Below are 22,356 nucleotides of genomic sequence, written 5' to 3'. Positions count from 1 at the left end.
ATAAACCAGGTCCCCTGTCTTGCACTCCTTTCTCTGCTGACCTAGCAGGTTAACAGTCATTTTCTCAATGAAGTTCAAGTTCAGCAGTTACCAACTCAATTTTGCTGTAGCTGGACTCTGACAACTGTCTTAACTGCACCCTCTGTTTTTGTCTGGGACTCTCCTGAACAAAACACTGTAAGCTTTAGGAACAGAGACATATTTTTAATGGATTCATGATTTGAACCTTTATGGTCCACTGTTTAATACCTAGAGAAGCAATGAGCGTAGCTGTATTCTTATGCAGACAATGAATCTTGATGATGCTAAATGCAGACCAATCCCACCAAGTGAAGAAATCAAATCTACAATCCTTAAGAATTGCCATCTTGGACAGTATAGCCATCGGCTCTACTTATCCATTGGCTCTACTTATCCATCTTTTGTCTTCCTCTCCTATGGTACTGAGAACAATGAAGCTTCAATACACTTAGCCCCTCTCAGCTTAATGAACATTGCAACTATTCAATGCACTCCTCTTATCAACAGACAAAACCTGTCAACCTCAGAAAGGGTGCTGCATGCTGTAGCAGGGCCAGGTCTTTGGAATCTTTTTTCAGGAAAATATCAGGCAATTGTTTTTTTACAGGGAAAGAGACAGAAAGAAAACAAGACCAAAGAAAGAAAACTTGATGTGTAAAAAGAAGGAAAAATTCAGGTAGAGACAAAACCAAAGCAAAATACAACAGGAAGACACCACAGAAATATCTACTCCAACAGAGGTGCCCCTCATGCTGTTATTAAAAGTTAAGATTCATCAGGTTTAAATCTTCTGCAGAGGTTTAATACATTTATCATGCATGTATGCAAATAATTTTTCAGAACGTCATTTGGGATGAGTGGCACTGATGTGACTAACTCCTCTAAAAATAGCTTTCAGATGATCTCTTTGAAATGTTGGCAGTCTCACCACCTACTCTTTTGCAAGTGATTAGCCAAAGGTTAGTAAGCCCAGTATTTCTACTCATTAGTTGGGAAACTACTCCCCACAAACAATCTTAGATTTTACTCTCTAGTACATGCCACTGATCCAGTGACTCTGTAAAAGTAAATGGTCTGCATCATTTTTGCCAGATGAAGGATTACTACATTCTCCCATACTTAGAAAAGGAGTAAAAAATCTTATGCAATGTATTTAAAACAGCATACACGGAGCAAATCGAACTTTGATGTCATGGCTAAAATAAAAAATAAATGTATTTACAATATTGCGTAAGTAATATAACACAAACTTCCATTCCAAAATCAATCACATCAAAATAAAATAAAAAAATATTACAACTCACATGTTTTAATACCTATAAATCCTTAATTTCTATCCAACATTTTATTTATAAAAGCCTGTTTAAAATATTAAACTTTTGATTCACTCTACCTTAAACAGAATCTAAAATGATTTCTTAAGTATTACTGATCACTTAGTCTTTGTCTTAAGTTTCTAGATTTTCCATTTTCAAATTTCCTTTTTTTAAATGTTGGCACCCCTTCTGTCAGGTCTCCAAGGGAGGTGACTGTCTTCTCTTTAAATATCACTGTTGCATCTTCTGGAACCTCTAGCACTGGAGGTGAAAGATTGTCACTCTCTGTACTAGGAAGCTCCAGGTCCACTTTTTCACTGGGATAAAAGAGGAAAACATAAAAGGGTTAATCTACATGGAGAGAACATGGCTTACTGCAGACACTAACATCCATATTTAATTGTCAAAGCAGCTTTGAGCTAGATGCAGTCTTCTAGTGAAGATCATCATCATGACAGGGATCAAGAAAAAAACCCCCACATTCTTTGTTTCTTCTCTGTGGGCTGCCATAAAAAGTAAAAAAAGTGACCTCATTCTGTACAGAGCTTATAGCACGGCCCAAGCACTCATCATGTAAGTAGCCCTGCAAAAGACAACAGGTCTGCATGTGTGCAAATTTAAGACGGTTGAAAGACAGTTGTCAGTCAGTAATTAGCAATCGTTCACCAACAAAATGCTATTGAGTAATTTTCTGCAAGTGTCCCTCCTTGAGGGCCTGCATGACAGAACAGAGAACACGCTTACCAAATCAGCCAGTGACCCCAAGTTGGGAGAAGCAGCTTTGGAGAACAGGATCACAGCTACTACTGATCTGAACAAATCAAAGACATTGTCTAAAAATGACCAATCGGTTTTAAGGGGTCAACAGCAAAACACTGCGTTTTACAAGAATAATCTGTGGCACAAACATACAATGGAGAACAACTGGACAGTTTGCAGAAAATTGGCTAAATCACAAGTCCATCAGGAATCACACCAGTGTTAACACTGCTGCACAGAGGTACAGATTGTATTCCTGGCTGATCCATAGAAGAAATCTTTCAGTACTACTGAGTGTTAGTCTGATGTCAACTCATGTACTACACCTAGTTTCAGGTCCTGTGCTTCAAGGAAGACATGCATCAGCTCAAGCACCCACACAAGAGCCATGAGAATGACTGCAAGTCAAGCAAGTCAAGAAACTGTGACTGTTACAGTATCTTGAAAATGTAAATCTCCTGAAAGTGGCTGGCGCTGGACCTAGTCTCAATTCAAAGTAAATCATGACCAACTGCATTTGTCTCATTTACATGTATGTCTCTCTCAGGCCTGTGTGTTAACCTATAGACTAGTATATAATGTTCAGCAGCTAAAAGCACCTTTCATTGGACAGCGCTTTCTAAAAACCTGAAATAATTTATCAGCTCTGGAGTCAAGGAGCGGTTAGCTGGTCCAATACAGGAGGTGTTATGTGAACATCACCATCACCAAGGAAGTGTATCAGTGCTTAATTTAGAATTTTGACACTGTTCAAAATATCTGCTGAATAATTTAGAACTAAAATGCTGGAGAATGCTGTGAGTATGAGGGAGAAGACTCTTTTCATTCTTTGAAACATAATTTCTCCAGACTGCTAGACGGCTCCACAGGAAACTGGCCACAAAAGACAGCATGTTTCACAAAAAAAACAAAACAAAAAAACAAAAACAACCCCACCACAACCAAACAACCATCTCAGGCATTATGCAGTAAAACAAACCAAACCAAGCATCCTGATCAGATGCATGTCATGAAAACATCTGTGGTACATTGGCTGGACATGAGAGGGACAGCTTCCAGATTTAAAATTGGCATAACTAGGTTACACGTTTTATCTTTCATCTCCTTACTTAAATCATTACAGAAAGTATCTCCCACCACATTGTAAGAGCCTCTCCAGGACTTACCCATAGTGACAGCAGAAAAGGTTGTAGTGGATTTTGTTTTGTTTTTGCTTAACTTTGTTTTGAAATGAGGGAAATTAGGGAACAAGAAAAACAGTTGAACCAGAATTCTTTTACTGCAATACTGGGTGAAAAGACAAAAATTTGAAGAGTCTTTTAGGCTATGTCCTTCAGCTGAACAGTCAGAGTTAGTACAACACCACAAAGAGAGAAATAATTCACTGCTTGTGGAAGTAACTCAGCCAGACATACCAGGCTTACACAGAAATTGCTTGTAGTCTAAAAAAGCATACTCATGATGTCAGCAACTACTGATGCCACAGGGAAGGAATTCAAAGCAATGCTAACCCAGTACAATCAAGATAATGTTGCTGGTGGTCCTAGAAGATGAAGACAGATCTTGAACTCCAGGCAGAGTTAGCCCAACTAACTACTCATCAGAAAGAAACAGAATTTAGCCTGGAAGCTGGAGGCCCTGAGAAAGCTGCCTATGCTGTTCCGAGGCTGGAAGCAGTTGAAAAAACAGACACAAGAGCTTGAGGCAGCTGAACCAAACTGTTGAAGGAGACGATGTTGAGGAACATGAGCTTAGAGCAACTACATTTAAATAGCTGATACTCAGCCTCTGAGAAAAATGATGGATGACAATGATCCTTTAAATCACTTCAGTTTACGCTGTATTCATGGTGAACTTCTACCCTAAAACCAAAATATCACCACCATCCCCCATGGAGAGCTATTACTTAAAATAATCGCTGCAGGAAGAATTGTATTTGGGCTATGTTCCCAATCAATCACTGCCGTGTTAACTCTGTCAGAATTCAGAAGAAAAAGCTTCAGCTTTTTTCCAGTATTCTGGAAACAAATATTAAGAAAATATTAAAATAGTTTAAAAAAAACTATGGTAAAAAGATCCTCACCTGGGTTCTTCTTCTTCTTCTTCTTCTTCTTCTTCTTTTTCTTCTGTAATTGGTTTCCATTTTCCATAAGGGTTGGTCTTGTTAGGTGCATCACTAGAGGTTTCTTGGGAAGCTGATGTACTCTCCTCTTTATCAACAGTTTCTTGTGGCTTAACTTCTCGCCATTTCCCATAAGGACTTAACTTTTTAGCTTTGGGAGATTTTTTCCCTTCCTCTGATCCTTCACGATTATCTCCTTTCCTCTAAAGAGGAAAAAACCCACCTTAAGCAAAAATGCCTAAATAAAAACACAATGTAGCTTTATTTTATATCTTTTATTTACTATTATCTACTATTCATATTTTTCAACCGAGAGTTACTTGAAACAATAAACTCATATTGTAATAAAATCTTTACATTTTTTCCTTGAGCTTTCATCACATCCAGAGTTGAAATAAAATTTTAAATGTTACAAAAAGTTAAAGTTGGAAAATCCCATCTATCAAGGCTGAAATTAGCAAGGAATAGCCAACACAAACTTACTTAAAACAAACCTTAGCATGTCTTAAAAAAAAAAAAAGCAAAAATTCACATACAGCTTTCTGTGCATGCAGATACACTCTCTTTACCGCCAGTACCTGGTAGTAGTTTATAACGGTGCACAGTAATACAAAAATATGTATTTCAGAATTAACATCTGTCTATGAATACATTTTCCATTTAAACTGTCTCTGCCTGCTCTGAACTACCAGTTCCAGAAAAAATATCTGACCCAGCCAGAGCCATAATCACACCCTTTATATTGTTTTAAATCTGAAGACAAAAATATAGAATTGATACAGATTTTGTACTATATGCTGCCAATGTTGATCTCAATTAATAAGGAAACAACCACGTCATTTTCAGTCAAAAGCATTCCCTGAAGGTCTCTTGGCAGTCACATTTACCAATGAAAGTTTGAAGTCATCCTCACACTGAAATCCAAACCATTCTGTAAATTATTTCAGAGAGATGACACTGACCTTTCTCAGAGAAGATCACATTTCTTGCAGAATTCAAGCTACCCCTGGTAGGCTAGAGGAAAGATCATGCTTTTGATTCTGGAACCATGCCTCTAATGGGCCAAATAATTGAATAAAGACTCATTTTACTATTCAAAGAAGTGCAAACTTCTACTTTCAGTCGTACGGTTGAACCTCATTAGAACGAGTACAGCCTACCACAAGGGATAAAAGAGAAATCATCTTATGCTAGAAGATTAATACTGTATATAAAATAAATCTGAAAACGTACCTTGAAATTTTTTTCTGAACTCTGTGCTTCATTTTCACTATCTTCTGAGTCTGATTCAGATGCTTTGGAATCTGTTTCTGCAAGCTCTTCAGAACGCTTGTCACGCTGACTCTTCTCATTTGAAGATGAAACAAAACCATCCGGTTTCTCCCATGTGGATACTGCCCAAGATGTTTGAACAACCACATTATTTATGTTTCTGACCTGTTATTGCTTTGACAACATTACCTTTCAGAAGCAGTGCTGCCTTATGCAAAAATACAGCAAACAATTCAGCACAAGGCTTTTGCCTTTGTTCAGTATGTTTGTTTTAATAAACATAAGCAGAAAGATAACATTCCACTTCCCAGCAGAGATACAGTCATGACAGCTGAGCTCACTGTTGACAAAGCTTGTTTTAATTAGTGCTTAAGAAAAATATCACGCACAGCAAACTGCAGTTCGCAAGACTGTGGTCCCTCTCATCCTTACACAGGACAGACAAATTGCCCTCTAGAGGTGCCTATTTGATTTGAGTTGTCCATTGATTACAAAGACAGTATAAGGTAAAGAACAGTAACTACGAGCCTCAGCTCTCTGGGCAGGTAAACCCCTTCCCTGTGCTACTTGGTAACATTGGGTCTCTAATTAAGTAGCTGTCAAGCAAACAAGAAAATACAAACATCAATCTGAAAAGACATCAAAGTCTGCACAGGATACGACCTCATTTTCAATTAAAAGGTAGTATTGCAGCAAATGTACTGAGGAGAAATATTTAAATAAAGGTTGACTCAATGGTCTTAAAACTGGTTTTAGTAACAATAAGGCAAAAGTACACCAACTTTCAATCTGTATTTTTGTATAAGCTTTCAAATGTAATAAAACTACTATTTTTCCAATTATTGTATCTATTCCCAAAGAAATCCCTAACTGAAAACAACACCTAACAGGTATGCAACTAGATGCATCTTAAAGAAGTAAAGGTGTAAGAAACTGGCAATGAGTGACTTTGCATGAACAGAACAGTCTCTTGGGGTACTGCTGTCATCTAGCTTTAGACTAGTAACTGAGAAAGTTCACTTCCTAGGTGCCACATAAGGTGCAGCCTTCCAAAGCACGACTTGTAGCGCTAAGCCTAGAGATACCAGTCTCCTAAGTTACATGCCTGAGATGAGATACTACAACTATTTCCCTCTTACAAATCTGTCTTGTCTTCAGAGGATGGGATTAGCGTTAACAGAACTGACAAGTAATTTTCAAGCATTTCCAAGACACTTATAGCTATATAAAAGTAAGAGATCACTTTAAAATCTCACAGGCCAAAACTTTACCAAATACGATGATTACAAAGACATTCTTCACGAGTGTCATGTGTCCATGAAGAACTTTAAAAAACAACACAACCAAAGGCATAAAATGTATCTGAACTTAGAAGGCAATGTTTAAAAATAACCAGCATCTCCTTTCCCCTTCAAAAGAAGAAATCACAAATCATTTGGGAAGGGAGTGGCATGTTGAAAACCTGAAAGGTTTTGGTGTTTTTTTCTATTCTTGGCATTGTTATGAACACCACTTCATAGTGAACAGCAGAAGGAAAACTCATAGCCAGCATAAAATCACTTGCTCTCCAGAGAAGCATCACTGACCTTAAAATGATTCAAACAGATTTAGAAAACAGATGCCTGTTCCCAGGGAATTACCACACAGTTCCCCATGTAGGGGAAAAAAACAGGGAAAAGAAGTAGGTGGTAAGATTCCGGACTGCTATGTCTTATCAATGCTATGTCAGCAAGAGGAGAAGTTTAGGAGATTCTTATTCAGTCCTACATACCTGTCAAAACAAAATCCTGCCACTTTCTGCCTTCCAAACTATAATTTCAATATATATGTAGAAAAGAAGAACTCATACTTTAGAGTTACAAGTTGGATGCCTAAAAAAACCCTTTGAAGCACAAATGTGCTGACAATACACACTGACAATAGAGCTGTAAAAGCCAGTACTGACTTAAGCAACAAGTATATTTCAACTAAGGTAGCAGCTTAAAAAACACAAAACTTAGCAATGGCCTTAAAATGCAGTTATTTGCAAAATAAAATGCTTCTCTGAAAACCTTCCCTTCTGAAACAGAGCTTAACTGGAAAACAAGCTCTCCTTACCTCCTGTTTGTGTGTTATAGTAATAGGTATGACCATCTTCAGTGACACCTTCTACCCACTCTGCTGCCTAAGAAAAAGATACAGGAACTAATTAAAAAAGTTTTAAGGATCAGCCAAAGCATCACTTGTAAGACTATTCAACCCTTGAGTATTTTTGGTTTGTGGTAATTTTATTGTTTTAAAGCTTGAACCCCTAAAGGCGTTAGAAAGTATTGACTCAAATGAGATTGACTTGCTTAACTTAAAATACTGAAAATGCACATACACAATTTTTTTCAAACAGTGTAGAATTAGTATGAGGCAGTACAGTAAATGTTGCCATGGAGTTCAAATTATTATATAGGCCATTATTTTACATGTTTTTTATTTTCCAAAGCATTCACCCCTGAGGTTGTAATTTCCTGTTTATGTCATTGCCTGTAGTAATTTCACTGTAAGGCTCAGAGTTTTGTGAAAGTTACAGAAAACCAATACCAATAAATACTACCACAAATTGAGCATAAACAAAAAACCCTTTCTAAAATTTATCCCAAAATAAATCTTCACCAAAAATAATTGAAGAATCAAACTTTGTATGGAGGAATGTATGCCAATGTATTTACTACTTTAGTAAAGCACCAATTTCAGCAAAGCACTGTTTTCCCCTACTGATTAATAAATACGTATGAAACGTGGCAGAAGTCACTGGTGTGTCTTTGTGGATGTGTAATTAAAATACAGATGTTTTGCAGAATCAGCCACAGCTAGATAACCAGTCATTACACATGACTTAATATCTTCCTTAAAAACTGGCTTTTGACCAACACTTACACATACAACTACTTCACAGTTCCTTAGGTATTAATACTGCCCACTCCCCTGTATTGGGCAGGACATCTACGCAGCTTCACCATACACTGTTTTTGCATTAATAAATGTCTATGTGTGCGTGTATACAGACACACACACATCTAAATAGGCTTTTGCACACACATACCTATACATTTGTTTAATAGTCTATTAAAACTTTGTTGCTTTTTAAAAAACACAACAAAATCAGAAGTTAAGAGTTCTCACACATGCTCTGTAAACAGGAAAAATTGTACCAGCAGGTTCAGAGAAGGCAAAGGCAAGAAAAACCTTCAGTGAGCAAGTCTCCTCAAGGTTTTGTTCTCAAAAGTTCAGTGTGCTAGTTTCAAAAAAAGAAGCAAGAGGAAAATTCATTTTATGTAAGTAGAAAGAGGACAAAAACCTAGTCTTAAGTGCAACCTATCCTTTTTGTTAGAGTTAGATCCTGAGCATTTTAGACCTGGTTCTTAGCAGATATTTGACACTAGGCACACTGAGTATCCTACTACATAAATGCTAACAAGCATGATGTAAATCTAACTGATGCTATAGGTAGTCTTCAATATGCCTTTTCATTACTCTGTTCTCTCCACCTCTTACGAAGGTGCTATAAAACAAGGAGGGTCTGTGAATCTCACTTTCACTACATATTTCAAGCATGCCCTTTCATTTCTGGGCAGTGAGTCCTCATTAGAGTTCTGGAATGTTCCAAATATCTTTAGCTCGGACTAAATAAGGGAGCAATCAAATGCTTGTTTTTAGCAATAGCGAAAATAACTCAAGACACCACAAAGTCACCGAGCAGGGTGAGGAAGGAATGGCAAAATACAGTCGTGTGGCATTAGAGAGATAGCCGAGGCTGAAGGTGTGTGTTTATGATATAGCCGAGATGAGCTTAACTTCAAATTGTTGCCAAGAAGGGAGCTCCTTCTCTCCTCCATCTGCTCTGCCTGCACCGGCATTTCTCCTAATGGGGAAACAAGAGGGCTAATGGCAAGGAACTAAGCCTGCAAAGCACTAACCTAAGCTCTGATGTCTTCACACCCTGAACTAGTTCACTGTCGGGGCAAATATGCACCAAGGACCATACAAGATTTGTCACAGGACCACCTCTTTCAGTGGAAGGCTACAGTAAGACTGGCTTATAAATATTGCAAAGCTATGCCTTGACTGAAAAGATAAAAGCTGAAGTGCTGGTTAACAAGTCGTGCAAAACCACAGGATAAAGGAATCAGAAAGCCAGAGACGCATGTGACGGGCAGCTCCAACATGAAGTGTGCAGTCTCTTGGGAATGAACACTGGATTGAAAAAGCCTGCATTTTTGAGATAAAACACTGTCTTAACAAGAGATGGAATACATACAAGACTTCATGTACACTTTGTGAATTGATTCAACTGCCTAAAAATATACACAATGATAACCATTTTCTCCTCTGACTGTAAGTAAACCAGTACCAAGCATAGGCTACCTTCTGAGATGCAGCAACGTAGAGCTACAGAATGTGAAGCACTCTGAAAAAGCCAGGCTTTTTTGGTCTCCAACATTAGCAAACAAAACTGACTTTACATCATACTGTACATATGACACCTATCTTGAAAATGAGGAAACGTAACATCACTTCACAGGAGCATTGTAAAAATCCCATTTTTAATGTTCTGTAGCACAAAAATCCTCAACTGATAAGTATCGGGGAAAGCCCATTAATAAGAAATCTTTCTGTCTTTGGACTATTCTGCAAGTTTTCCTGTGCTTTAAATAAGGAAAATAGAGTAACATGCTAAAAGGTTGCTTGCATATAGGTTCCATGACTGTAAGAAACCCAGGAAAAAGACAAGTTATCACATAACTGCATGCTAAAGCAAACACAAAAAATTAGGCACTCTCTTTTTTTAACTATCTGACAACACAATCTCAACGTTTCCTGAGATGAAGGAGTCTTAACTATCTAAAATGTGTAAGATTTAATTTTTTAAACTACATTTCATTCACAAAATGTTGAACAGAATTTATTCAGGATTTCCCAAAAGCTTTCTATTTTATCGGCTGAAGCACCAAAAAAGCATATTCTGTAAAAACACAACCACCACTATCATTTCTCTTCCCTTGATAAACAAATTAGCCAAAAGAGATTTCTATAGTAAAATTTCAGTTTTCATCAAGTATATCATAAAACATTCTATATACTCAAATTATGTTTTCCTTAGTTTATTAAGAGCAAACAATTTATCTTCTACAATCAGAAGACTTGCACATTACTTGGCTTATTTCTGGTAAGTGTTTACAGGGACAAAGAAAAGTATGAATAACAGTATTTGATTACCATTCGCGACTTTTGAGAGTTGCCTTGGAATCCTTTAGGTTTCTCCCACTGTGATTCTTAAAAAACAAAAACATATTTCACCCATCATTCAATCCTGTTTATGTTTAATAATCTTTAGAAAAAACAGATGCTATGACACTGGTGTGTATGCACTAACAATATAGATACACCTTCCTGGAATATAAATTATCCTTGATTAAACTATGGTACGAACAATAAACCAAAGTATCATAATTACAGTTGGCTTTACTGGGACTAACCACCTTGCAGACTCTATTAAACTATGGCTGATACATAGATACTGGAATTTTGGTACAAAAAGGGGTTTGTGTTTTTTTTAAATGTCAGCATAGGCCAGAAGAACCCAAACACACAAGGTTTTTACCATTTGGAAGTTATCTTGTATGAGGAAAGACTACAGCAAACACTAATGTCAATCCTTAGATTTATAAGAAACAGTTTGTAATATTCTCATTAATCATGAAAGAGGGTTGCTTTTATGCTCTGAAGTAGATCCTAACACATAGCTCCTCAACAGAAGTCAGACAGTTAGATAAATTCTGTAAATGTGGAAAGAAACAATCAGACAGCAATCCATAACCACTCTCATTTACTGAGGTGCATTAAAGTTAGTCCACATTCATGATCAAAAAGCTTCTTTAGGAAGACTAGAGCTGCCTTTTGTGTACTTAACTTATGAAAGGCTAAGCATTTCCACAAACTGTGGAATTACTGTATTTTCCCATTATTAACAAACAGCAAAACCAGTCTGAAGTTCTGGATGCCTAAGTCTTGAATGTTAAATATCAAAACTCCATCTAATTATTCACTTTTTAATAATCAGCTTACTACTGAGAGAGCAGACTAGTAAAGACATGCAGGTAGTCTTTTCTTATTTATATCCAATAACTATATCTGCATTTGCTCCTCACTAGTTTTTACCTCCTGTTCTGGTGTTGTAGTAGTATGTATAGCCTTCAGGAGAAAATCCTTGCACCCAGTCCTTCGTTTCAATTTTTGGTGGCATTGAGGTGTCCTGAGACGTCTTTTTTTTCTTTTCTTTCTTTTCCTTCTTTTCCTTCTTCTCTTTCTTTTCTTTTTTTCCTTTAGTTTCCACTGTGTTACTCTGTGTTTTACTCTGTGTCGAACTGGGACCTACATCATCTTAAAGAAAATAATACTGCCTTTTATAAAAAGAGTAATAATCTGAGCTTAAATATTAGTCACTCTTGAGCAACAGCAAATAGGAAATTTTCTTATGAGTATTTTCACTCATTTCTATTACATGCATAGCAGGTAAAATTAAAAGATTACATTAAAAAAATCTTGCATTGTAGCAATACTATAGTGTCATTGCAGGGGGGTTGGACTAGATGACCTTTAAAGGTCCCCTCCAACCCAAACTATTCTATGATTCTATAAGAAAGTTCAAATATCAAAAAATGAGTAACATAAAGAGAAAAAATGTAAGGACCAATGAGCTCTAACTAAACAACAATAAAAAAGAAACTAAAAGAGTTATGAAAATTTTCTACAGGAGCTTGAAACTACAAACTTCTTAAAAAAGGATAATATGTCTTCACATGGACAGAACAAAGGTACTTGCTGAACCGCAAGCTGAGTAGGAGATTCTCATCTCCGCTGCTTGACATCAGTGGGAACCCAACCTCTCCTACTCGGTAAGCACTTTTGTCTCCAACTGGCAAAAGTGAAACATAAAATTAACTAAGGGAGGCTGCACTGCTGATTCAAAGCACCAACTACAGCCTATTTTTTGTTATCCCATTGTTTAGTTTTGCTCCTTCAAATCGGATTGTTCCACAGAACAGAGGATACTGTAGCTAAAACAATTCTGTACTGTAATTTCCATTACTGGCAATTTGCAGACTCCTCTTTTTTTTTTTTTTTTAAATGAGCAAACACAGTCCTGAAGGCCTCCTCTCATGTTCCTAAAACCTAATTTAAGAAAAAACTTTCCTTTTCAATATTCTTTCAATTCTGTCTTTAGCCCTTTGGCAGCTATATGAACTACCTGGCTTAATTCCAAGCCTTTTCAAATCCTCTTGATATGCTTTCATTGCAGCCTCCTCCATTGCTGCAAATTCTTTTGACATGTTTTCTTCTTCTTTTGCTTTTTCCAAGCTTTTCTTTTTAATCTAAAACAAAACAAAAAAATCAAGAGAATAAATTAAACAAGTCTGATAATGAAAGAGATTAAAAATAAGCATTCATGCAAATAAGGTATTTGGGTTACCTCACTAATTCTTTTTGCCACATTTTCTTTATGATTCTTTCCTCTTTCATGAAACTCAATGCTCTTCAAAGCGAGAAAAAACAAGAAAATTAACACATATTATATAATATTAATTTAGTTAATTTTAGTTAGTTAAAATTTAGTTACACTAAACTTAGCTGAACAAGCCTAAATGTAACCTGTTATGAAAACACAGCAAATAGTACAGCTATAAAATGGCTATAGGAATCCAGGGATATTGAGAAACACTCAACATAGAAATTATGAAAAATCAGTAATGCTCCAAAATGGTATCACAAAATGTCATAGTCTGTATTTATAGGATTTAAAATTTTCCAAATAATAGTGTTAAGCACACGTGTTAAGAGACAAGTAACAGGGAATCTGGACTCCCTCTCCATGCTATCCTTCCAAGCATCATCCCTTGATTTTTTTTTTTACCCTCTCTGTTTTCATGCAAACTTTTAAAAACCATATGGCTTATTTAGTGTTCCAAATATTAGCTACAGTCCTTAATTAGATTATGCTACGCTCCACAAATACACCATGAACTTAAACTAGTCTGCAGGTCCACAAATCTGAGAGAGAGAAAGAGGAAAAGGCAAAGTGGGAGAGTTGGGTAACTAAGGTCAACAGAACAGTCTGCAAGCCGAAAAGCTGCCAGAAAGACCGAAGCCAGTAGGAACTAGAAGTTCAGCAGCTCTACAGGTACAACTGCAGAAGTCCTCATGTGGTTCTCACAAAAAACATCTGAGCTCATTTAGGTGTTCAGATGTTAGGTGCCTAAGCCTGACCTAGTAACCCTAGAATTTCTTTGCATGAACCGATGTGCAGAGGATGCACATCCAGGGGATGATTCATCTCTATTTAAAGACAGACTTTGTAAGTTATTCAAATCCCCTCCTTTAACGTGTATTTGTCTTCACTGACTACAAGAAGAAACCTAAACCAATTAGCTCACACTTGTCATTCTGAATTCCAGGTATCTAACTGTAAGCTAGATGAAGCTCAGCTCCAAGAGTACCCCTGGTATCGAGTTAGGAATGCAAAACAATTTCTAAGTATGAAACCAATGGGTCCAGTGGTCTGCAAAAGGCATCTGCAAGTCAGAAACACTTTTCTGTAACCCAGTAACATTTCTGTGGGCTGTGTGAAATGGAAGAAACCTGCTTTAAATGCTTAGAGCACTGGCTGTACCAGGCCTACCATATATAAACAGTACGTATGCCAGGTTTTGCTTTCTGCTTGCATATGAAGGCTAGAACAGGCACAGACGAAGTTTCAGGACAGATCAAACATTAAGTTACAGAACTTGAAGAAAAAGCAGGGTCAGATATTTCAGTTCTTATCTGTGCTGTCAAGTAGAACAGCACACACTCTCTTGTATGCTGGTATCTGGCTCTCATGTAATACATTTTAAATCACAAGTATTACAAAGGCATTTTTAAAAAACTAATTTCATGCATCAATAGATTAGTATCAGAAGTAATGTTAAAAGCCTGTAATTCAAATTCCTAGTATTTCAAAATCATTGACATAGTATAGTAGACCATCATACAGGTCTGTTGTCTGCTATCCAGCACTTGCAGTAATCGCAGAATTTTTTTGGCTGAGATTTCCAGTAATCGGCCCTGGGGAGAGGAAAAAAAAAAAAAAAAGATGTATAATGTGAAACAATAATCAAAGCCACAGGTCTTTATATATATAAGTATAGCTTCAGAAACAAAATTTAGTCTTCTCTGGGTAATTGAGTGCTAAGAGTTTGGTTTTCTTTCTTTTTTTATTTTAATTTAAACAAAGTATGGGGAGCAAACAAGAGTAGCTATACTGACTACTGTGTCCCATAACGCACAGTTCAGTATTCTTCATCTGACCCCTGAAGAATGTAAAATTTTTACAATGAAGGTGATGCTGCAAGAATGAGAAATGTAAGTCAAAGCAAGACAGAGATAAACAATCAGCTCTAGATACCCTAATTAAACACAGAACTGTCAGAAAAGCGTAACTTGCACTATTTTTCATAAAAATGCATACAATAAATGTTTCTAAGGGTAAAACTTTAGATTTAATGTCAAAGTCTCCTTTGGATACTGTACACAGTAAGGTTAGCAACACAAAGGTGCAGTTCTGGACAACGTGAGCTACTGTGGAGAATCCTAGAACAGATTCTGACCTTTGGGGTCACAGACACAGCAGTAAATTGTTTGGATGTTTCAGTGTAAAAATGTGAGTATTTCAGAACCATGCAATTTACGTAAATTGCAAATGATGTGAGGAAACTTGGGGAAAACTCAGAGCTCAAAAGTTAGTACATAAAAGTATTTAACAATAAAACAAACAATCCCTCCAATAGCTGTTTCTTCATCAAAAAGTGCTTTCTAATGCCAGATGAGTCTTGTGCAGAAATAATTCCATTTCTCGTTGGCTTGCAGCAATAGATGCAATACTTTGGTTCAACAGAACACATTCCAGCAACAGACTTCTATGTTTTTCAGTTAAAATGAAAAAGAATGAGGGGCAAAACCAAAACCAATTCAAGATTACAGTGAGAACATTTAAAAAGATGAGTCCAAAAAATGAATCTTTGCCTTCCATCTGAAGATCAACGTACAGAGTTCAACGAAAATACCCCATGATATTTTTATTCAATAAAAACAAAACTTCTTCCATGCACAACAATAGCACCCTCAAACCCTGATACATGCAAGCAGATCTTTTGCAACAGAAACAGACCTGATCAACTCTTAGAATGTAAGCAGATATCAAAACACACTCTCCCTCCTGTGCTCAATGTAAAAATACAATTTCTAAGAGGCTACGATTATTTAAAAGTGCAAGTATGGAGAATATGCTCTGCAAAAATACATCGACCTGCGTGCAATACTGTGTTAGCAATGCGTAGGTTTTCAAGCAATTTTCTGGAAAGCTAGAAAGAAGCAGCTGAGCTTCCCCCTCTTTAAACAGAAATGTACTCATCCCTAAATGGTGTACTTTAGAACTGGGTTATTACTTAGTTACCCATTTAATTAAAAGGCTTTTGAGATTTATATATCAAAATGTACTAGGACCAAAGCCTGGGAAATCAAACATTCTGGCTGGAAAACCATCTGAGTGGGAGTGACAAATTCAGAGCTCAGAAATACCCTGAGGCCCTCTTTCCTATTTGAGCTATAACTCCAAAATTGTCTCAAAATCCTTTGACACCATCCAAGATAAATTTCCAGCTAAAAGCTGGGTTACCCTTCCTAAGGCAATAAACCAAGCCTGACAGAAAACATATAAATTGTAGAAGAGCCTCACTGCATGTTTCAGAGGTGCAAGAACATCTGCGTATTTCCAAGTTTAACCTAACTGGGCTGGCTCGCTCTCTTCAACAGAATCAAGTGTAAGTACTAAAATTAAGACTGTACAGCTGCACCCACCAAAAGTCAAGACCTGAGAGTGTGATGAGTTGTATTTTCACAGCTATATTTTCTATTGGTTTCTTTCCTAAACGCTACTGGACATCACATCTGTCACAAACCACTGTAGCTACACAGAACGTAATCGTGCTGGAGAACCTGAGGGCACACCCAGGGCTCAACCACAAATGCAGCTCTTGACGACAGAAGCCTTTTGTCTTCATCTCCTATTGGTTTTGATAAAGATTGGAGCTGGTTCTCTGTTGTTACATATAAAGTACACATAAATGATACTCTGTGCAGAAGACCTGATATCCTGGGAACCTTAAATCCTGCGCTTCATAATTAACAGAGTTAATTGTGTAAATTATGATCCCTATTCTGTGATTTATGAGTATGAGGAGTGTTAGACACTGAATAATTCTCTCAAAGATTTTCCACTTGAGTTCATACCACGCAAAAAAAGAGCAAGCTCAGATGAAATATCCACCGAAACACATCTGCCATTGTAACAATGATGGAGCCTGCAAAGCACCAGTGTGCTGCAATGAGAGCAAACCAAAGAGGAGTGTTTGGAAAGGAGCAGCAACTGAAGTGAGACCCTGCTTCAGTGAGATGCTGCAAGTGCTTCACAGGCTCCAGCCTGAAAGTCAGTCCAGATCGATGACAATGTTTAAGTATGTGATTATTTTATTAATCTGTCAAATACAGGTGTGAGAGGAGATGCTGTTAAAGTGGTACAGAGGTCTTTTATACTTGAGTAGTACAAATCAAGGGAAACAGTTATTTTTAATAGTCACTGCAGTCAAAACAGTACAGCTTTTAAGACTCTTCTGCATGCACCTATATCAGTAAAGTTAAGGTTGGTTCTTGTTTTCAGCTTTACAGCTGTGCCAGCCTTCTAAGGACCAGAAAGCTGACCAACTAGCCATCACCACCACAACCATCTTTCTTCCCTTCGCTAAAACAAAGAGACAGTCCAGAGTGCATAGTCTGCCTTGTCCAGGTTGGCAGGGTTGAGACTTCAGGACTGTACACATTTAGCCAGGCGTGGCTATCCAAACAGGAGCTTGGTGACACTGACCCCGAGGGGCATGCAAGTTTTACTGCGAAGGGTTTTACTTACTCCTGGGAAGGGTTCCGACAATGTCTGCTTGGAGCCAGATTTTCCAGAGCTAGCTGAGCAAGTCAGCTTGGCAAATGGCTACTGGACACACAGGCAACAGAGCGGCGCCGATACAGATGGGTACTGGGCAACTTCTGAACACACTGCTGTAAACTTTCAGCCAGAGCTGGAAATCCTATACTAACTTGCAAGAAACGTGTGCCTCCTGAAAAACATGACTTTCTTTCAATTTTTACTGGTCAAATCACCCAGGACAGAATGTGCAACAGTTCAGAGGGCTAAAAGGAAAGAGGGGAGAAAGAGGGAGTGAACCTCAAGCCATTTTCTTGAAGCCTTAATGAGATTACAAACTCTGCTGCAAACAGCTGTAGAACGCTAATAGCATCAATATAAAAACCATTTTCAGATATCTGAAATTCATTTAAAACTTCAGAGGGAGTGAGAAGATCGGGAAGAACAAACAGCAACTCTGCATTAACAGTGCCCACCACATTTGTATTCTCAAAAGATATGAAAACTCTGAGAAGACACCCAAACTTGGGTATTTTTACTTTGTGTAATTTCTTGATCCATAAGAACCATGCAGCCTGCACTGCAAGGTCTGGGTTACGTACTCCTACTGCATGGGAACTACGCGTTTGGGAGCACAGAAGAGGGACAGGTTCCATCAACAACGTTCAGAAAGCAACCGGCAGAGTAACTCCAGCAGTACTGGGGTCCAGGGCCCTGATCCGTCAACCTGTGAGCTCCTTCTCCTCACAACTTACAGTGTTATTAATGTTTTAACAGGTGGTGCCATCAGCCTTCCTTACACAGGGATATTTAAGAAACCATCATAAAGAAGGCTGAGACAGCTTTGCCAAACTTCACTTTGAGACTGGGCTGGAGGTTTTGGTTCCTACCACATACAGGCTGAAATTGAAAGGGAGGAGGGAGGGGGAACAACTGTTTTCAGGTGGTTCTGAACAGGAGGAAACAAAAAATTTGGCCATGTAAACAAAATCTGGAAGCATTTGCTTAGAATAGCTCTGTTCTAAAACACCAGACTTGAAATTTGGCAGGGATGCAGGGGGGTTTATATCAGCGATATACCTGTCCAAATTATAAGCTTTAAGTGGGGAAAAATCATCACACACATGCTCAGCTGTCATGTTTGCTTTTAATACCTACAACTACTGAAGACTTTACACAAAGTTAGTATCTTCCAGCTTTTTGCAGGTTTGAGCACTGAACAGCCTGTGCATGCATCATCTTCTTGAATACAGGTGTGTGAAGTAAGTAACACAAAGATTCAAGTTCCTGACTACAGAAGGGAAGAAGTTCAATTAGCTATTGTGGCTGTTGTATAACAGCCACTCAACAGGACAGTATTCAGAAATATTAATGAATTCTATTTGGGAATGCTGTGTACTTCTAAAGAAAAATAATAGTTCTGTAATGGAAAGAAGTAGAAAGAACGAAAGAAAAAAAGTCACCTATCTTTCACAATAGACCCTCCTCCACATGGAAAGCCATTCCAGAACAGCCATATCCAATTCAAATATTCCAGTAAGACCTAAGAATGCAACGCTAAAATTGGCAGGGAAGGAGACCAAAAAGAAAAAGGTTTTATTGTACTGTCAAGTAGGTCCCAGTGCCACAGCCCTAACAACCCACATTCCCAAATAATTCACAGCAACTCCATTCATTCACAGTGCACTAATCCTACCCTAAAAACTCTTATAGATGCATAACCTCAATTTTTACTTTTTAAAAAATGGTATTTAAAAATAAGGACTCAAGAAAACAGCATCCCTGACACACTGAGTATATGAGGCTGTCCTTCTACCTAACCTTAGCTGGTTGGCCTTCTAACATACATCGATATGTGGGCTCCTGCAGAGTGGTACCAGATGGGAATTTTCATCCATGTGAAGTGAGGCAGTTCTGTGAAGAGTTTAGTTCTTCTGGCCTTCAAGTTGACTATATTTTTTGCAATCTTTCTGTAAATTCTAATTTACAACCCAAGTGGCTGCTTCTTTTTATTACTATATTAACCCCCTCTGAACAACATAAAAACCATGATATCCCATAAGACAATCTGAGTGGAGAGCAGAAGCTGCAGAAGCTGCTCAGTCTGGCCGGTATTGGTGCTGAAGATCATTTGCATGGATCTACCCTGCCAGATCCCTTTTCTAAATTGTAAATTATGTAACTTGAAAGGAAATGCTACAAATATTTTTAAAAATATACAAGAACGCACATGAATATCAGGGCAGGCAGCCTTCTGCATGCATGGAGCTCCAATGGAACTCATCTCCCCTAGCTTCAGTTGTCTAAAAAGTGATATACCGAGTTGTTCAAGTTCTCCATGTCAACAGATGAAGATTGTCATCTCTAAAATGCCACTCTTTCCATCCTAAATAGACATCTGAGAAGCAAACTCTATTCCATAGATGCATGTTTCTTCCTTATACAGGGAACCCAAAGCGAACTGCCCGAGTCAGCCTTCAAAAGTTAAGCATCAGAAGTCAGGGATATCTGCTCTGCGCAGAAGTCTGCTGCTGGAGATGCAGAAGAAGGATATGGGCTATGTCAGGAAGAATATGATAAGAATTAGGAAAGGAAAAAAACAGCAACATAAATTGGGTCAAGAAACTGTTCAGGTATAATTTTAGAAATAACTGAAATTAAGAACACTGCTGTATGTAGAACCAGTCTGCAAGACAGGCTGACACAACCTAACTATCAAATACTTCCCCACAAAAAGATCCCTAAAGATATTTTTGACCAAGTTCAGATTTTCTTTTTCAGCAGGAAAGTTAGGGATCCTGAAAAAGTAACAGAAACGAGCCAATGCCATTCATGTGACATTCTCCCTTAATAATAGCCAAAGCTTGGATTTTTACTGCCCCTAATGCTATCAGGTATTAGCACGAGTTTTCTAATTAAGCACTTAAAAGAAGTGGGAGATGACCAACAAAACCAAGGCACAGCAACCCTCTCTCGCATGCTTCACCCAGAACCAGAGGGGCCAAAGGAGGCCTCGGTCTGAGAGGGCGGAGGGACAGATGCCCTCCCCCGCAGGCGAAGCTGCCCGGCGTGTCTGGGAGAGATAAGGGGCCGAAAGCGCAGCAGAAACAAACAACCGGGAGCGGGGGGGGGAGGGAGAGGGGAAGGAAAGCCGCAGGGCCGGCAGAGCAGGGAGACGGGAGCGAGAGAGAAATAACTCGATCCGCGAGGCGAGGGTCGCTGCCCGCAGCCGGGGCAAGGCCGCAGCCCGCCTGCCCAAGGCCTCCCCACGGCCCGCGGGGCCCGGGCCCGGGCCCTGCCCTGCCGCCCCCACCTCCGCGTTGCCGGCCCTGCCCGACCCCAGCCCTCAGCGGCGGGGGGCTGCGCGCGGACCGCGGCCGGTGCTGCCCACTCCCCCCCGCCCCCCCGGCTCACTCACATCGCCGCCGATCCGCGCCGCTCCCCTCCGCTCCCCGCCAGCCGCGCCGCGCCACGGGGGCGGGCCGGGGCGGGCAGCGCGGCGACGGCGGCCGGGAGGGCTCAATCCGCGCTCCCCGCCCCCGCCCTTCCCCACCTCCTGCCTTCGCCCGCTCCTCTTCCCCCGCCCCCGGGAGAGGCGAGCGCTCTGCGGGGAGCCGCTCGGCGAGGGAGCCGCCGCAGATCGGTGAGTGCCGCCCGCCCGCCACAGGTTACAGCGAGCCCCGCGCCCAGGAAGGCTCTCCCCGCTCCTCCCGCGGGGGGGATGGGGGCGGGGGGTGCGTTGAACCTCCGAGATCCAAGGGTTCGAGCCTCGCCGCCGGCAGCACCCCGTACTGGGCTGTTCCTGCCCCGCCGCGGCTGTGGGAGACGGGAGGGGTGGGAGAAGGGGCTGGGGAGGCGGCAGCAGGCTCCGGGCGTGAGGGCGGCGGGTGCGCGCCCTCGGGCCGCAGCGAGCGGCGCCCCGTCCCGGCGGACGCCCCTGCCAACTTTCTGAGGAGTTCAGGCAGCGCGTGTGCCGGGGGGTGCTGCGTGCCGACGTCGCCTCCGCCTCCTCTTCCTCCTCCTCCTCTCCCTGCCCGCCCTGCCGGCTGCCTCTCTCCGCCGTCGTGGGGGAGCGGCGGCACCGCGGTGCCAGGGCGAGCGGGGTGGGGGCGGAGGCGCGCGCGCTGGGCGGTTAGCGGCCGCGCGCCCCTGCGCGGACAGGCCGCGGTGCGTGCGCGCGCTCCTGAGGCGGCGGGGAAGAGAGCCGAGGCCAAGGGCCGGCACCGCCCCGGGACGGGACAGGGACGAGGAGGGCGGGCGTGGGGAACGGACATGACACGGGCACCCACGACACGTCGTCCCCGGACGGACCGCGTTGCCGCTCGGGGATGTTGGTCCCTCCCGTGCCTCCGGGTGGCCGGGGCTGATGAACCGGAGAAGCCCCTCCCTCAGCTGCTTCCCACCCCCCAAATAAAAGTCATACCGAGTTTGTGTCCTACGGCGACCCCCCCGCAACTCCCAACGCTGTGTGACTTATTTCCCGACGGTGCTGCGAAAAAAAAAAAAGTTTAATTCACTTTTTACCACGGTCGTGCACGAGGGTGGAGGGAAAGCCTGCGGGGTGAGTCATGGATTTAGGAGGCCCTCTGGCTGTTTATGGCAAAAACGGGGTGGCTCATTCAACGTGTGGGAAATAAGTGGAATGAGAGTTGCTTAAATTCGTAATAAAAGTATAAGACGGAGGTACCCCTGCATACCGCACACCCCCTGCCCCAGCTTGCTGTTGTGCAGCCTTAAAAAGGAGGGGGAGAAGTAAAATTGCTTTTTCCTGAAGGAGGACTTGTGGTCAGACTGTCGTAGCTAACTGCAGGAGTTATGCATTTGTC

At 40.4% G+C, this 22,356-nt stretch overlaps 1 protein-coding gene across 1 annotated transcript; it reads right to left on the bottom strand.

Moving 5' to 3' along the window:
- Window positions 1-1,211: 1,211 nt before the first annotated feature.
- On the bottom strand, window positions 1,212-21,024 carry WBP4 (WW domain binding protein 4). The gene is made up of 10 exons (XM_082010315.1): window positions 20,949-21,024; window positions 14,550-14,622; window positions 12,992-13,054; window positions 12,770-12,893; window positions 11,680-11,901; window positions 10,738-10,793; window positions 7,588-7,654; window positions 5,452-5,612; window positions 4,180-4,421; window positions 1,212-1,654 (listed from the first exon to the last, which is right to left on the bottom strand). Coding segments are annotated over exons 1-10 (1,218 nt in total). The 5' UTR covers window positions 20,951-21,024; the 3' UTR covers window positions 1,212-1,446.
- Window positions 21,025-22,356: the final 1,332 nt, after the last annotated feature.

The sequence above is a fragment of the Phaethon aethereus genome (genome assembly GCF_964289735.1).
Source record: "Phaethon aethereus genome assembly, chromosome: 1".
NCBI classification, from domain to species: domain Eukaryota; kingdom Metazoa; phylum Chordata; class Aves; order Phaethontiformes; family Phaethontidae; genus Phaethon; species Phaethon aethereus.
The sequence above is the reverse complement of the archived record's forward strand: the minus strand, read 5'-3'. Positions and strand labels throughout refer to the sequence as shown.

What these genes read in the sequence shown, in the direction of transcription:
- WBP4 (XM_082010315.1), bottom strand. An exon ending in TGGCAAAAAGAATTAGTGAG is followed by an intron (nt 12,894 to 12,991) that starts GTAACCCAAATA and finishes GTTTTGTTTTAG; the next exon opens with ATTAAAAAGAAAAGCTTGGA. An exon ending in GTTCAGAAAAAAATTTCAAG is followed by an intron (nt 4,422 to 5,451) that starts GTACGTTTTCAG and finishes TTTCCTCTTTAG; the next exon opens with AGGAAAGGAGATAATCGTGA.